Below are 17,274 nucleotides of genomic sequence, written 5' to 3'. Positions count from 1 at the left end.
CTTGTTTCTCAAAGTCCTGTGAAGCCCTGGCTCTGCCCCCTTTCCCCTGATTGGAAGACCATATATGGCTTTGAGAGTGCTTTTTTTGGGTACACCCTAGAGGTGTGACCTGACTGAATGGAAAGAGGAGTTATCTCATATTCTGTGTTGTGGGTTTCTAGTTTTGGCTGTGTAACACAATACCTTTGGTCTGCCTGAGCCAGCACCGCAGTTAATATTTTGCTATCTTGGTTCAACAAGGACAATGGTCTGTACGAACCCCACTCCACACTGGGGTTGTTGGGTTTAAGGAGCGGGAAATGTTCGACTCCCTCAGAGATTCTGGCAGCATCCCGCTTTCTAGTGCTTCATTAAACATTGCCAGCATCGGGGGGAGTAGCTACTCCCTGTAGGTTTTGTAAAATTCACTAGGCAGTTTGTCTGCTCCCGGGGCCTTGCTAGTGGGTAAGAGCTTGACCACCGCCTCTAGTTCTTCTAGGGTGATCGGGGCCTCCAAGTTCTCCCTCTAATGTGTCCCTAGTTTGGGAAGTCCGATTTCTTCCAATGTGTTTAATATGTCCCCATCTTTCTCCCCTCCCGTGTCAGCGTACAACTGCTGATAGAACTCTGCAAAGCCATCGTTCACTTTTACCTGGGTGTCAAGTGTATACCCATTTTTATCTCTAATCTCTCTGATCATCGGCCTAGGCGTCTCACATTTGTACAGCCAGGCTAGTAGCATGCCTGGCTTGTCTCCCCCCGCATGCTGTCTTTCCACATACTTTCTATAATTTAAGTTATACAACCGTCCCCATAGCTCTTCGCAATCCTGTTTCAGTCTACCAATACTCTCGATCGCTTCCGTGGATTGTTCTCCATGAAGCATGATTCTTTCTAGTTCCCCTTCCACTGCTTGTAGCTCTCTAGTGTCCTCATCCTGTAATACTTTAGATTTAGATATCGCTGCTCCCCTCATGACCACCTTAAATGCCTCCCATAGCGTGCCAGCTGATTCTACACTACCCATACTCAGATTAAAGTATTCTCTTATTTCTTTTCTTATGTCTTCTATGAACCCTAGATCCTTCAGGGCCTCAGCCCTTAGTTTCCATGTCAGAATCCGTGCTCTAGGTGGCAAGTGCTGCCATTCCACGATCAACGGCAAATGGTCTGATAAGACCCTAGCCTTATACTCTGAGCGTATTAACTCTCCTGTCAGGCCTGATGTAGCAAATATGTAGTCCAGCCGCGTGTGTAGGTTGTGTGGTGCTGCGTGATGCGAATATTGTCTATCCTCCGGGTGGTGCATTCTCCATATGTCCGTTAGACCAAAGTCCTTCAGTAGGACTCCTATGGCCTTGGCTGTGGGGGCAGGCTTAACCATTTTATTATCTGATCTGTCCACCTTGGGATCTAGCGTGCAGTTAAAGTCTCCACCTCATATACCTTCTCTTCCCATTTAAGGGCCAATCTTACTATACAGGGTCCTGAAGTATCCCACTGTATCCTAGTTAGGGCTTTATGTGTTGATGATGCACACCTCTCTACTTTCCACCAGACCTGTAACCAGTACCATCCTACCATCAGGCTCTATAATGGTTGGCAACCACTTAAAGGGGACATGATGCGGTGCTATCCATGTGAGACCCCTCTGGCATACGCTGAGTATGTCGCTCTTATGGTAATACCTCTCTACTTCCTCCCTACCGCTTCCAGTTTCTCCTTCGTGGGGTGGGTTTCTTGTAGCAAGGCGACATCAATCTTCTGCCTTCTCAAATACATCATTATTTTATTCCGCTTCAAATAACTATTGAGCCTCCTGACATTCCAGGTGACTATCTTAAGGCCTCCCATCCTAACCGTATCATGTTCCTCCCGCCACCCTCCTTGTCCTCCGTTTCATGTGTAATGACGTATACCCCAACAACCTTCCCCTCCCTCTCCCCTCCCCCCACCCTGTCCAACCCCAACTGTTGCCCTCCCCCTTCCCCTTTCTAACCTCCCCAAACAGTTGCCTAGCTTCATCCCCGGATCTCAGGCTACCCCGCATCTAGCCCTTTTCTCGGTATAACCGACACTCAGTACTCAGCAGGGGGATACCGCCCTAAAATTATCCCAACCAAACTACTAACACGGGGGTTGGTAGCGTGTCTCCAGATATTTCCTCCTGCTATACGCTAACAGCATGTTGTAGTGTAAGCCATACAATCTGGTTCCACACTCCCACGTTCCATACGCTATTGTCGAGTCCCAACAGCCTCATACATGTCGTACTTATCATTTCAGAAAGTTGTTTAATGCCTCAGTTCGGAGCTTGCCAGGCTCTGGGTCATATCTCTGCCGCACTCTGCTCATGGTCCTCCGCCCCCATCGGGCAATTCCTCGAGTCCAGCCATGCAGTTACGTCCTCCGGCGATTCAACGAACAGAGCTTTATTCCTCAGGAGCACTTTCATTTTTGCCGGGTATAGTAGCATATATCTATAGCCGGCCTCGCGCAGCCGCCTCTTCACAGCCACATAATTCAGGCATTGCCTCTGTACCATGAGTGTATAATCTGGGTACGCAGTGACTGTCGCTGATGCTCTGCATATTGTTCCTCCCTTACGGAAGTATTCCAGGGCCTTCTCCCTGTCTTTATAGTTTAGAATTTTTGCCATAATAGGTCATGTTGGGGCTCCTGGTGGCGGTTTCCTCATCAGGGCACTATGCACTCTTTTCACCGTGAACCCCTGGCTCAATGTTCCACCTGTGATCTCTTGCAACAACATGTTGTCGATATAATTCGTCAGGTCGGATCCTTCCTCCCACTCCGGAAGCCCCACAATGCGCACGTTGTATCTACGTGCTCTCCCTTCTGCTTCTTCAGCTCTATTTTCAAGGTTGCGCACTTGTTGTTGCAACACGTGGACATCCGACGCTGTAGTCTTACATGAGCTTGTATTGTCTTTAACTTCCTTTTCCAATGTACTTGTGCGCTCGGCCAGTCCTCGTACATCTTGCCGCAGTAAGTTCACGTCTATACTCACAGCATCAATGTTAGCTTCCTTGGGCAATTTGGTAGCCATTGCTGCCTGCCAGCGGGCTACAATGCCGGTCACACCCTCAGCCTCAGCACCCTCTGTCTTGTAGGCCTCTCGTTAGTGTGCTAGGGGCATCCTTCACAGCCTGTTGCCACCTATTTGTGCTGGCGTACTCCTTGCGTCACTTGACTCGGTGGCACATTTACCTTTGTCTACTAGACCTGCTTGTGCCCGTCTGGCTGCTGTGTGTAGCACTGCAGCTTGAGTGTCAGCGGCCATGTTCGGTTGTATGTCCACCTGGCTCCTGCGCCTCTCTTGGGAGGGTAAAGCTGCTGGTCGACCAGGTCCCACCCTCACTCCACCAGTAAGGCTCCACTTCTTGTGCGTCCGTGTAGCACTCCAGTTGTACCTCCCTATTGCCTATGGCCGTGCCTACCCTCTTTCGCCCTATTGGGTTTTATCACGTTATGGCTCTTCAGGCCTGTCCACCATTGCCCAGTCCTTCAGTGCGCTCTTGTTCCATTGCATCCTGCGTGGTCACTCTGGTCCTCTTATATGGGTCTAAATATTTGTGTTTCACCCCTATGGGCCTCTGTCCACTTATGCGGTCTGCTTGGGCGCTTCAGGCGCCGTGCGAACCCTGTGAGCCCATCTGTAGCCCTCCGACTGCACTGTGGGACGTACTTTGGTTATGGTGCGTCTCGCTGTCTTGACATTAAGTGGTGTTGCCTGGCTTCTCCTCTTCTGACACCCTGTGGGGGAAAAGATCTTAACCACTTCTCCCTTAGGTCCCACAACCTTCCTCAGCTCAGGACCCGCTTCTATTCATCCTTCCAGTGCCGGATTCTCGCTGTCCTATTCCTTCAGCATACACACACCGGTGGCTTGAGGCACCGTTCCCTGCTGATCTACAGTGCCTATTTCGGGTAGGATCATTGCCGGGTAGCACTAGTCCACCGGAGCACATCACAATCCATGGCTGCCTGTCTCCATCCCCCTGCAGATCACCAGATTTGTGCTGCTGCAGTATGTCTCTGGCCTCTGGGTGCGCTGGTGCAGCTGCAATTACAAATACCGGGGAGTTTTCACGGGCCCGATGTTCACTGGTCTCAGCGATACTGTTTGTTGTATTACATGTGCCCAGTACCTATGAGGTGCACCACATGTACTGTGCGCCTCGTGTCTGCTCGGGTCTCGTCCTGCTCCCTATTGCAGTGGGTTCCTATTCAGCTCTGCAAGTAATTAATCCTGTTGGGGCCACTGCAAAGGTCAGCGCGCTTCGTTTCCTATTGACATGCCACTTGCCTGTAGGGCCTCTGGCGTGGCTGAGCCGTGTAGTTCCTCCCCTCACTTGTCTAGTACGGTGCTCTCCTGTGTTGGGGTCTCCACTATGCCCCAACGTTCCATCATTTCCAGCCGCTCCCGCGACTCATCTGCAATCTCAGCCCAGTCAATGCCTACATTCAGCGCTGGGGTTTTACTCGCCGACTCCCCGATCAGCAGTCAAAGATCTGTAGTGGCTGGGTGTACAGCCCTCAGCGCGCATCGAATGCTACATTTGTTTTTCTTGCCACAATGTTTTCGCTGCAGACAATCACCGGCCGACCAGCTCCTATTGCTACATTGTAGCTGCTTCCGATTGCTAGAATCTATCTGGAGCTTTGGAGCGGCTCTTCATGCAGCCAGGTCTCAGCCTCGGTTCATCCGCATTGTGTAAGTTTCTTGGTCCTTTGTTCTCGCCTCGGCGCCATTTTGTTGTGCTCGCCAGCAGCTCAACCTTCTTCACTCCGCGTTCTGTACAGGATGCAAGTTTCTCCTTTTATTGTCACATTGCCGGGTGCACGGAATATTCATAGAGCTGTGGCTTCCCCATGCCCGTTCATTTCTCTTCCAGTCTACTCATTTAGACTCCGGATCACCGTCGGATCAGCAGAAGCACCGGGATACACGTCCTCCTACGTGGCCATCTAGCCACGCCCCCCCAATGGATGTCAAGAGTTCTTTTGGATACCTTTGTGGATTTGCACCACCCTGAAACAGATAATATCTGGTACAACCACATGAGGGAAGTCAAATGAGAGCTGCTACATTTGCTCTCTTACTGTATGCAACAGGCATGCCCAAACTGTTTATCCCGCAAAATATGGCACCTCTTATAGCTCAATGTTTAGTGCACCTGGCCCTTTGCATAATACAAAGCCTGTTTCAAGGACACATGTACAGGCAGTCATAATGGACAGAGATGAAAGCGAGTGTGCCGAGAACAAAGAGCAAGCAGGTTGCCAAATAAGACTACTACTGCAATTGGAATGTGCACTGTTTTCCAATGACAGATGGGTGAAAGGACTAGTGAGCTTTACGGCAGGGGGGTCTACTGGGATTCTTGGAAGATTTAGTGGCACGTGTCAACTAGAAATGTTATAAAACTTGGAGCACTTATGTGTCAAATCTCACCTGGATCGAACTGAACAATAAGTCTGCTAAGGTGCAAATACTGACAAGCTTCTCTTTTTGCTTCAGAGGAAATGGCACTGTACTCGTAGGCACAAATGAAAGTTTCAATAAGACTTTGTTTATTCCCAACCTGACTAATGGCACCTCCGCATTAATGGATTTCTATTGGGTGTGCAGACAATACGCTTATCTCCACCTTCCCCCATACTGGAGAGGTGTCTGCTCACCCAGTACCTTACATTTGCCATTGTTAGGCAGAAACCTGTGCAGTTCCCTTAGGGACCACTGCAAAAGATTTAAGACTACAGGTGTTTGGCAGTAAACCCACTTGGTAGCAGTCTGTACCACACAGATTCACTTGGTAGCTGTGGCTGAGCAGTCAGACTTCCCTCAAGAAGAGTTAGGCAGTATGCAGAGTATACACAATAGGTACAGGGACACAGTAGTACAAACAAACACTGACCAGAGCTTTGGTGTAAAAGTATATAATTATTTATTAAATTAACTTGTAATTTACACTAGCAAAAACGAGGTGAGTAAATTCAGCACACAGTCACTATCATATATATACAACCCTATTAACTTATTAGACAAGTCTTAGTGAGAAACACCACTTATTTTCAGACAGAGGAGAGCGCTTAACATAAGATGACACTAATAAATTGTAAAGAAAGGGAGGAAAAAGGCAGGGTTAAGGAAGCACACAAGTTTCAATACTTTTAAAAGAACCACAGTAAGGCAGGATAGGCAGAGTTCTACTGGAGAGCAAGGAAGTCAATTGCAAGGCCCACTCTTGGAGAGAGCAAGCAGAAGGGGTCCAGGTTCACACAGTGGGGTTATGCCCAAAGAGTCTTGTAGATAGTTCACACAAAAAGGATGAAATTCAAGTCAGGAAAAGTTAGCTAGGTTGTCCCAGGCTAGCCCAGGTTAGAAAGTCGAGGCTTTACTGTCACCCCGAACGATCTGTCGCAAGGGAAGCCAGGCGGGACACAGTACCTTAAGTGAGAAGGAAGCTCCAGCGGGGGCAGTTGTTCCTGGCAGCAGGTGCAAGTCGGTGTCTCGTCCAGGGGAAGAAGAGGTCTCGCCGTGGAGGAAAGATGAAGGTCGTTCCACTGCCAGGCAAGAAACCAGCCGCGGAGCCCTCCGGTTAAAAGGTACTACCCTTCTCTTTGCGGTAGTGGTAAACCATGGTATTCCGGTTGCCGGGGTGCTTGGCACGGGCAAGGTGGCCACGAGATGCTCCAGGAAGGTGAAAAGAAGGCGAAACTGGTTATCCCCACCAGTCAAAGGAAGAAGACTCTCCGGACTGGAGATCTCCTCTGTTGTCAGGAAAAGTGGTGGGACGGTTCAGTAGGGCTCCACCGGTGGTGTCGTTGTTGCAGGTCGGCTCCGCTTCTCCCTCCTCGGATTCTTAGGTCCTGTGGCGACTTCTGAAGTTCCAGTCCCCAAAGCCCTGCTTTTATGCAGCACACCCCCATTCACTCAGCCTAGCTGTCAATCAAACATGCTAAGTGGTGAGCCAGCCGGCTCACCACTTGGGCCAGTCACACAAGAGTGCGACTTGAGTTACCAAGGTAACTCAGTCCAGGGTGCTTAAACCCCCTCCCACACACCCTGTGGTACCCAGACAGAGTGGCACCACTTTTGGAGGCTTCTGTGGAGAAGCCCGCCAAAAAGTGGAACAAAGGGCTCGACTTGGGCTGGAGTCACAGAAGAGAACCAATACCAACCAGTGAATTAATATTAAATAAATAAACCGGCGGTATGTTCGAGGCTATAAGAATTAAATAATTAAAGTTGGTAGCCTCGAACAATGGGAAAATCCCATAGAGATATATTCGCGGTCGAATATAAAAAAGTAGTATCCACTGCCACCAGCCAAAACTCGATCAGGGGGGATGGAGACGTGCCCCCTCGAAGAACAGACCCCGGGGCAATCGAATTGCCCCGACCAGTACGTCCACAATATGATGGTTTGTACTGGTTTCTGTTAATAATTTGGGACTAGCAAAGCCAATGGTGACTTTACATGCCCTGGGAGACAGTGGTCGGTCCCAGGGTATGGAGTCTATGTTGGGGGGTCGCTACGACACCCCTGGGTTACGGCACAGAGGGTGCTGTGTAACCCACATCAAAAAAACACATGAGACCCTATGGAGTAAAAGACCCCATAGCCCATAAAACACATGGAAAGTTAAAGGAACACCTCAAATCATGTCTAAGAGTGGGAGCAAAAGAATCTCACTCTTAGCAGGAGAGAAAAAAATAAACCCCAAAAATCCAGCAAAGCTGCTGGGGGACTCACTAGGTTTGGGAAATTAGCCTTAGAGAGAATTCTCCCTAACAGCCGTCCTCATAGTGCCAGATTCACATTTGACTGTCATAAACATGCCACCCACAGTTGCAATTGAACCACCCCCCAAGCAGCGTGCTCACCGCTCAGAGAACCCACTGACAAAAGAGGTTAATGGTCCCAAGACTCCTCTGACAAGCTCAAAGTGATTCCAGAGCAATTTCATCTGTTCACAAAGACGGAATCATTTTTCGCTTCCCTCCTTGTGCCTGGCATCCCAACTGCAGCCAATGCAAAGTGGCTTCAGATAACAAAGTGGGAGATGCTCCAGATATCAAAACAGGCAGAGCAGGATCTCAATTCAATAAAAGCAGAATTACGTGCTATTCACCTCATGACTCTTACAGAACCAGTATGTTCTGGACCTACTTACGGCAATGGAAGGGTGTGTGTGCAAGAAGATAGGAACATCTTGCTGCACATACCAACCCATAATGATGTGGACAATGGATCTTTGACCCATGCCGTAGGGGCCATCCTTAACATGCGGATTGCCATGGAAAAGGAAGCTGGAGTGAGTGCTGAGGACTGGTTGGATTCAATGTTTTCATGGGCACCGTCTTGTTTGCGGAAAGCCATACAGGTGCTGGTTCCTATTGTAGTATTCTTTCTTACTTTTTTTTGTTTGTCAAACAATTCTACAATGCTGCTCCATGACACTGCCTAAGAGTGCAATGATGATGGCGGAGTTCATAACCCCTTGCTCCTACGTCCCGTCCCCTTCCCTCCATACTTTTGGGACATTCCGTCCTGTGGGACGGGACCGAAGTACTTTTTGTAAAAAAGCATAAAATTGAAAAATGTGTCCTTCTCTTTTTATGTGGGGTACCGCACACGGCCGTAATCGCGCTCTCCTTAGCATCGCCCTTTGGTCCTTTTCTCCGCGTGGTCGGGGCTGGACGCACTTGCATCACCTGAAGACTTTTTGTTTTCCCATTGTCCTTCTCTCCTGTGGTCGCATAGTGCTCCGTCTATGCCGGATCATTTGGGATTTGTCGCTTGTTCCTCTTGCGGATGTCGCTTGGCTAGGGCTGATCCCCATTCTCTCTGTTTGGAGTGTCTGGGACCGGATCACTGTTGGGACTCATGTTTCTACTGTGACTCCCTTTCTGTCCGGGCACTTCAGCGTTGTCTTCGTCGGTGGGAGGAGATCTTCCAGAGAGTTTCTCCACCGCATTTTCAACTCTTCATCGACGGAAAGAAGAGTCGCCCGGTAAGTTCCTTACTTTTCAGGGCACCTCGCCCGGGGGTTTCCTTCCCGGGTCTTCCAGGTCCGGGAGGGGCTTCAAAAGCTCTGCTACCAGGTTTTCTCCTGATGTGCCTTGCAGGCCTGATAGGCGTACCAGGGTTTTCTCCGAGGGTTCCCATGAGGGGCCTGCCGACATCGGATCACGATCCGAGGTTCAGCACTCAGGTACTAATGGCCAGCCCAGTTGTGCTGAGGCGTTGGGTACCGGAGCTCGCTCCAAGGTCTCCTTGTTTGGAGCTTCCCATACAGACACCGGGGTGTTCGCCCTGAGGCCTCTATTGAGGCTTTCTGTACTGAACCACGGTTCTTAACCACTCTCGGGGAGCTATAAAAACCAGACTCTATTCCGAGGTTCCTCTTACCGAGGCTAAGGTGTGTACCGACAGAACTGAGAGACCTGTTAAGGTCTTGTCTGTGAGGTGGATTCCTCAACTTTCCCGTGCTCGTGGTGTTACCGGTTCTGTTGACGGGGCACAGGGAGAGGTTGCTGACTATTTCTCCTCTGTTACCGGCTTGGCTGAGATTCCTCTCTTGGAGGCTAAATCAAAGGGTCACAACAGGATGTCCAGTAAGCATCCCAGGCCTGATAGTACCGGCTCTGCCGAGGATCCTTGTGTCAAGGCTAAAGTTTTGATCAAGTCCCCTACCAGTCTGTGAAGTTACCTGTCTCATCCACACATGTGACGCAGTTCTCCTCAGATGCTCACAAAATGGCAGGCCTTCCTGTGTTGTGTACAGCGGCCATTTTGGATTCTTCCCTCACTCCCCCGCTATCGACGGCGGGTGTTGGGAACCTTCTTTTTGGTGGACAACCTTGTCCACAGGACAATGTGAATCCATTCCGCCGTTCCTATGACTGGTGCGCTCGGATGCCACTACCGCATACGGTCTTGCTTCCTCCTACTTCTGCCCACTGGTCTATTTAGACCCTGTTGGTGGCGGGCCCTCTTGGCAGCCTTCCTCCCTACGTTCATGGGGGTATACCCCTCATGAGCGGCCTCTGCCCATTCCAGTACCTAATGTTTCGGCAGAGGATGCCTTTTTTGGGAAGTTTCAAGGTCTTATGAACACTGATCCATGAGGGAGTACTTTAAAGGCTGCGCACCATGTCGACATCTCAGCTCAAGGCCTCATGTTGGGGATGGACACCTCTCGTCAAGCTTGACTTCATGCAACCAAGTTCTCGAAGGAGGTCCAAGATAAAGTTCTGGACCTGCCTTTTGATGGCAAAGAGTTGTTTCATTCTTCAACGGATGATGAGCTTACAAAGACTAAGGCGAGCATGCAAACTGGCAAGTCTCTGTCAGGGCTAGTGAAGCCTCCAGTCAACGCTCAGAGATCTGGATCCCAGTCTCGGTCCTCCTCAGGCTTCAGAGGTTTCTGGGACCGCAGGTCTCCTAGGGCTGATCTGTTGAGAGGTAACTCCCGTCGGAGACAGCAACAAGGTTGTTTTTTGTCTTGGTCTTCAGCCTCCTCTTCAGTGACAGGTAGTCTCTCCGCCGAAAAGTCTGCAAAATGATATTTTTTGGTGCTCACATGAGACTCTGGTGGGAGGACGAATCTCGTCTCATCTGGAGGCGTGGCAAACCATCACCGAAGCCCGGTGGGTTTTGTCCATCGCTCGGGCGAGCCTGCCCAAACCCAACCAGGCTGGCCTGTGCACCATCCTAGACCTTTCCCAGTTCAACCTTTCTCTCCCCCAAGAGACATTCAAGATGATCACGCCCTGCCAAATGAAGTCTTCTCTTCAGAGGGGCAACTGGCTCAGCGTTGTGGACCTTCAGGACGCGTATATGCATATCCTGATCTGGAGCCTGCATCGGAAATATCTGCGGTTCTCCCTGGGAGAGGAGCACTTGCAATTCCAAGTGCTCCACGTCCTTTGCGGGTCCCGCTAAGGGACCTCGGAATTGGGCGGTAAGGGTTTAACGGCACTGGCATCATTACCGGTGACCGTCAACCCTTACCACCCAACTCAGAATGAGGCCCAATGATTATAGAAGAAGGGAAACTGGTTTAGTTAATGGAGTGTTAACTAAACGGAGGATTGTTGGGATGCAAGTGCAACGTCATAGACAGGCAAAGAGATTTAGACTGCAAAAAATATATTAGCCAGTCATTCAAAATACCTTTATCCGTTATAAACCTTCAAGTTAATAAAAGCTCAAATATCACTAAAATGTGAAAAAGGAATAAGAACAATACACAACAATGACATTCTAAACACTCCATAGTAAAAATGATCTAAGCAATAAAATAAAGAGAAAGAAAGGACAAGGAGAGCAATGCTCGCAGCTTTGAAAGATAAAACTCCAAAGACCAGATTAATAAAAGCAGGTGGCCTAGAGATAGCAGTTATCGTTGGCCGCGGCAGAATGCACATATACCTGTTTGTAGTTAGTTTTGATACATATTAGAAACACCATGTAGCCATACAGAAGGAGCAACAGTGTATTCATGCTATGGTTGCAGAGGTTGAAGATAGGGTGGTGTATATTGCATTTAGTGGCAGTGTACAGTGTTGTGCTTTAAGGGATGTGCGAGTAGGTAGGTGAAGGAGATTGAGTCAGAGAAGTGTTGCGGTAAAGATGAGGTCCGAGGGCTAAGGTTGCAAGAGTTCCGCCATGTTGGATTTTAGAGCATGTTGCAGGGTGTGTTTTTGGAAATGATAAAAGGCTCAACATGGAGATGCGGCTCTGACCAGTTAACCCTGAGACCAGCCCCCTCTTTCCCACCAGAGAGAAGCTTTGATGCCAATGTCACAGGCAGCCACGCTGTACCAATAACAGTTAATTGAGCAAAGCTGCAGAGCTCAGAGGAGCTGGGAAAGGAATGTTGGGTCCAGGGAGGAAGGGTAGGGATGCGCCCTTTGAAGGTTAAATTCATGTGATCATGGCATGGGGTTCTGTGATGCTAAGAGGTTTGGTGAAGATTTAGAGCACTACTGCCCTCACCCGAAGAGTGGTCATTCTATTTGAACTGCAGGCGCTGCACTCTAGAGACAAATAAATAAGCGAAATTGTGACACAAGAGTGGTGCCCCGATCACATCATTCATGGGCAACTGTTTTCCCAGAGAAATAAGGGAGCAGACGTGTTAGGGCTGTAACATGATTTGGGAGGGGAGGAGTAGAGGTGATGCCAATACATGTATCGACAAGGATGAGGAGCTGTTAGTGCATGCCACAGTGTCTGGTATAATGAGGAGGACCATTGTATTATCAAAGCAGAGTTGACTTCGCTATTCTCATTTTGACCAGGATCCGACGGAGGTGTGCACATCACGTGATGGTCAGGAATGTTCTATTTGTAACAGAAATGTATTATGGTAACAATGTGCCTGGTAGTTAATCAACTCTTAAGTTTCATAGTGACGATATAGTAGGTCAGGCGTTTATGGGAATGTGTTTAGATAATGTGTGACCAATAAGGTAATGGGCTATAGGGGATACTTAGAATTGTGTATATGTGGAAGCCAATGGGGAGTGCAGGATCATGTTGTAATCTTTTTTTATGCATAGTTCTGTAAATGTGCGTTTTTCCACTGTAAAAGATGTAACTTCTTTGGATGGGACGAACTCCGTGTTGGGTCGGGTCGGCGGGGACCGTCTGATGCTTTTGCATGTAATAAAATGTTGTTTTCCTTGCAAATGGTGCATTGATTATTTGGCCTATTTGGGATTTTTTTTATCTTTGGGTCATTTACTCTACATCCCCATTTAGTGCAGCGCCGTCTGATGCTTTTGCATGTAATAAAATGTTGTTTTCCTTGCAAATGGTGCATTGATTATTTGGCCTATTTGGGATTTTTTTTTATCTTTGGGTCATTCACTCTCCATCCCTATTTAGTGCAGCGCCACATTGAAAATGGCCAACTACGTATTTTCAATCAGTGCATGTTCATAGAATGAAAGTACTCGACAAATGGCACTTAAAATGCGAATACTTGGAAAATAATGTGAATATCTGGGCAAATTATACCCATATGTTTTAAATGGTGTAAGTATCTGGGTATTCAACGCCAGATGATGGCAATACATGACTTGTACATTATGCTGATGCATGGGCATGCAATGGCAATAGCAGGAACATTGTGTGCATACCTGGGTAAAGGTTGACAACACCCAACAAATGATGCACAAATCTGGCCATATCACGCCTATACTTGGGAAATAGTTGTCAGCACCTGGGCATATGATGCCAATCCTGTATATATAATGCGCTTATGCTAAGAACAATTGTTTACATGCTCATTTGCCAATGCACAGATAGCCTGCGATCTGGCAAACAAACTGTGCCGGAAAAGAAAAAAAAAATGTCCAGAAATCTCCTGAATTTTAGTGCAGTATCTTATGTTACAGACATTTCATCTTTGCATCCAAAAGATAAGGCTGACTGAAAGGATATATATGGTTCAATGTTACAAACATTTTAAAGTTAGGGTGAGTGCTGTGAATTTTAAAAAGAGCATCAAGCCCAATGTATGATATGATATATGATATGACATGATATGATATGCCATTTATAACGCGCCTATACACAAGTGTTTCAAGCTGCGACGAGGCAAGGGGGGGGAACAAAGGGAGGACAGACAACGATCCTACTAGGCCAGGTGTCATTCAGATCGCGCAAATGCATGGGAAGGGGGGAAAGGGAAAGTGCACAGGGGGAAGGGAGAGGGGAAAGTGCAGAACATGGGAAGTGGAATAAATAAGACACATAAAAGAGCCAGCTAGTGGCAAGTGCAAGGAAGTGCAGACATTAGTGCTGGTAGGGGGACTGAAGGGATACAGAAAAACGGTCCCCAAGTGCAGGGGTTGCCAGGGAGGCAGTGCAGGTGGGTAATTTATGGGGCCTGTGCCAGAGATCAGAAAGGGTGGCCAGGTAACCAGTGCAATTTCAGTCCTGTATTCTGCAAGGGAGGGGAGGAGAGAAAGCAGAAGCAAAGAGGAAGGTTTTGAGGTGTTTGCGGAACCGGAGATGGTTCTCCTCTAGTTTCAGGGAGGCAGGAAGGCTGTTCCAGAGAGAGGCCCCTGCCGAAGAGAGTGATCTGCCACCAACTCGTTGCTTGGAGAAGCGACTGACCCTAAGGGAGTTGGAGGCAGATGAGCAAAGAGCTCGAGAAGGAAGATATTTAGGAAGAGAGAGTTGAAGGTATTGCAGCCCCAGACCCCAGAAGGCCTTGTTTACAATGCAGAGGGTTTTTTAACTTAATCCTCGCAGCCACTGGGAGCCAGTGCAGAGATTTCAGTCCTGCAGAAATACGATCCCTTGTACTTGTTGAATCAATCATTCACCCTTTTTGATCACAAACATATTTGTCAAATATAAAACTCTCATGTTCCCAAAATGCTCTTTGGCTTTTTGCAAAGCATGGAAGAACCCTTATGGGTGCTATTTGTCCTCTTCCATTTCCAATAAGAGTATTTTGAAAGAGTACAAGATGAGTGTACAAGACAATAACCTTCTATTAGAATAAAAAATGTATTATGGTTATTCTAGGTTTGGATTATGCTTTGCTCAGTTGCCCAAGTGTCCAAATAGAACGAGAGAGAGATGTGGCATAAGACACAGCACCTGTGAAAAATGGTGTTTAATACCTGGGCATATGATGGCGACATTCCATAAATGTGTCAGTTCTGGTGCATATGGTGGCAGTACTTGCCAAATAATAGACACAACTTGGATTAAATAAATACTCCCATGTCTGAAAGTGCCACTTGGGGAATTGGTTTCCTTTTGTAAGTACATCAATGCCTTTATATGCTTTCAATTATGTTTCTTCTTTTTGCAAGATCAACGTAACATATTCATAAATAAAATGTTAGCAACTATTGATAACATAGTGTGATAACTTTGCCAGAATCAATACAAGAAAAAGTATATGCACAAAATATGTCTTTTGTTCCTTTTTTTCCCCCTCATAGGACAAGAAGTTAATCAAAACCCTCTTTGATGTGTTGGCACACCCTCAAAACTATTTCAAGTATACTGCACAAGAATCGAAGGAGATGTTTCCAAGATCGTTTATGAAGTTTCTGCGGTCCAAAGTTTCAAGATTTCTACGACCATACAAATAGCTCAGTGGCCACTTAAATAATGTTTGTGTTTCTGGCAAATGTTATATGCACACAATAATAGAATTAATTTCAAAAGCAGGGCTCATGTTCATATATTTATCCTCAAATAGTCAATTTCCAAATTGTTTTATAATCCCCATCAGTCATTATTTAGAGTTGAATTCACGTGCTAAAAGAAGAACACAACCAGTACTATGAGACTATCATATTGAAAACCCAATTTTGGGATTGCACTACTTCTGAATTCTTGTTTGTACATTGTTTCTGGAAAAGGATAACGATTTCAATCCAATTTAATATGTACCACCAACACAAATGTAGTTGAATCAATTATGGGAATTTGAATTGCACTTGAAGTTTATTTTTAAAAGCATTGGGATAAAAGTGAATGATGTACATTTTCAGTTGTCATGGGGAAGAGGGACTTCTACATAAACAGCTTTTAGTGAATGCATTACACTAAATCACCATTTTAGGTGACTGAGTATCCTGTTCCATGTGCATTTAAGGTGCAGTCATGCTATCTTCAGTGTTCCAAAATAATACTGTTCATTGTACAGCCTTCTAGAAAAATAAGTCAAATCTGCATTTGGGAACGCCTCTCGAAAAAAACCTTGACGAAGCATACTGTACAATTGTTACATCATTTGGAGCACATGGATATTTTTCATATGACATAAAACATCTAGTATACTCTTGATAGTCTTCTGTTTGTGTGTACAAAATAGATATTGGTATCTTTGTTATTTGCAAATCAGAGTTTTGCTGAAGTCTCTCAGTTTGTACACATGATCAGGCCATAAGTCTTTAAACCAGTCTGTATTATTCTCTGCTAGAGTTTATGACCTACGCCAGTTATATTAAAATGTATGGAGCTGTGATAATGGAATGACTTCCCCATGGACAATCTATTCCAATATAAAATCATTTTATGAAAATAAGTGGTCACAATTATTTATTTTGTCGCATCATTTATGCACTAGGCTTTATGCTGCTCATGTTTATTTCTTTTTAGAATACAACCAACTTCTGCATTTCAACATCACTGACAGGCAATGATCTTTGCATTTTATTTTCTGAAATTATATTACTCCTATGTCCTTCCATTTTATTTTCTGAAATTATATTTACTCCTACGTCCGTCCCCTTTCCTATATACTGTATGTGCGTCACCCCAATGATATGTATGATATATGGCATTTATAACGCGTCTGTACACAAGTGTTTCTAGGCGCAACAAGACGAGGGGGAAACAAAGGGAGGACAAAACAACGATCTTACTACGCCTTGTGTCATTCAGATCACGCAAGTGCGGGGAAGGAGAAGTGCCAGGGGCAGGGGGAAGGAGAAGTGCAAGTAACCCAATAAGTGCAGCTAGCGGGTGGCTCATAAGTGCAGAGAGAAGGGACAGTATGGTCGCAGTTACAAACCCTTAAGTGTTGGGGGAGCCCGGAGGCAGTGCAAGGGCAGCTGGACATGCAGGAGCCCGGGCCCCAGTTCAGAGGGTATCCAGGTGACCAGTCCTGAGAGCAGTCGGGGACATCAGCAGGGGAGAGGAAGAGAGAAAGCGGAAGCAAAAAAGGTCTTGAGTTGCTTCCGGAACCAAAGGTGATTCTGCTCAAGTTTGAGAGAGGCAGGGAGGCTGTTCTACAGGGAGGCCCCAACTGAGGCGAGAGATCTGCCCCTTCTCTGTTTGGAGAAGCATCTGACCCTCAGAGAGTTAGAGGTGGATGAGCAGAGAGCTCGAGAAGGAAGATGTTTTGGAAGAGAAAGTTAGAGCGGTCCAAGGCCCCAGAAAGCCTTGTGGGCAATGCAAAGGGTCTTGAACTTAATCCTTGCAGCCACGGGTGCCAGTGAAGAGATTTCAGAGCTGGAGAGATACAATCCCTGGGCTTGAGGCCAAGGAAAAGTCTCGCAGTCCTGTTTTGGATAAATTGTAAAGGTCGAAGAGTAGAGGCAGGCAGAATTAGCAATAGTCCAGCCTAGAGAGGACCAGAGCTTAGAAGGCAGTGAGCTTCCGGAGGAAAGTGAGAAAAGGAAGAATACCTCTGAGGAGGCGCAGCTGATAGTTTGACTTCTTAGAGACGTCAAAGATGTGAGGAGAGAAGGAGAGGTGGAGTTGAAGATTACACCAAGGT

The 17,274-nt window shown here is 47.0% G+C and overlaps 1 protein-coding gene across 3 annotated transcripts in view; it reads left to right on the top strand.

Annotated features, from left to right (window-relative positions):
- The window catches only part of SCUBE1 (signal peptide, CUB domain and EGF like domain containing 1), a 2,600,196-nt gene extending 2,584,119 nt beyond the window's left edge, over positions 1-16,077 (top strand). For all 3 annotated transcript variants that reach the window (XM_069628128.1, XM_069628129.1, XM_069628127.1), the window contains one exon: positions 14,984-16,077. In XM_069628128.1, coding sequence (XP_069484229.1) covers positions 14,984-15,136 — 153 coding nt within the window. In that variant the 3' untranslated portion in view covers positions 15,137-16,077. The remainder of the gene's footprint in view (positions 1-14,983) is intronic.
- Positions 16,078-17,274: the final 1,197 nt, after the last annotated feature.

This window comes from Ambystoma mexicanum, chromosome 12, assembly GCF_040938575.1.
Source record: "Ambystoma mexicanum isolate Mex_15411 chromosome 12, UKY_AmexF1_1, whole genome shotgun sequence".
Lineage (NCBI taxonomy): Eukaryota > Metazoa > Chordata > Amphibia > Caudata > Ambystomatidae > Ambystoma > Ambystoma mexicanum.
This window is presented reverse-complemented; position numbering and strand designations above follow the sequence as displayed.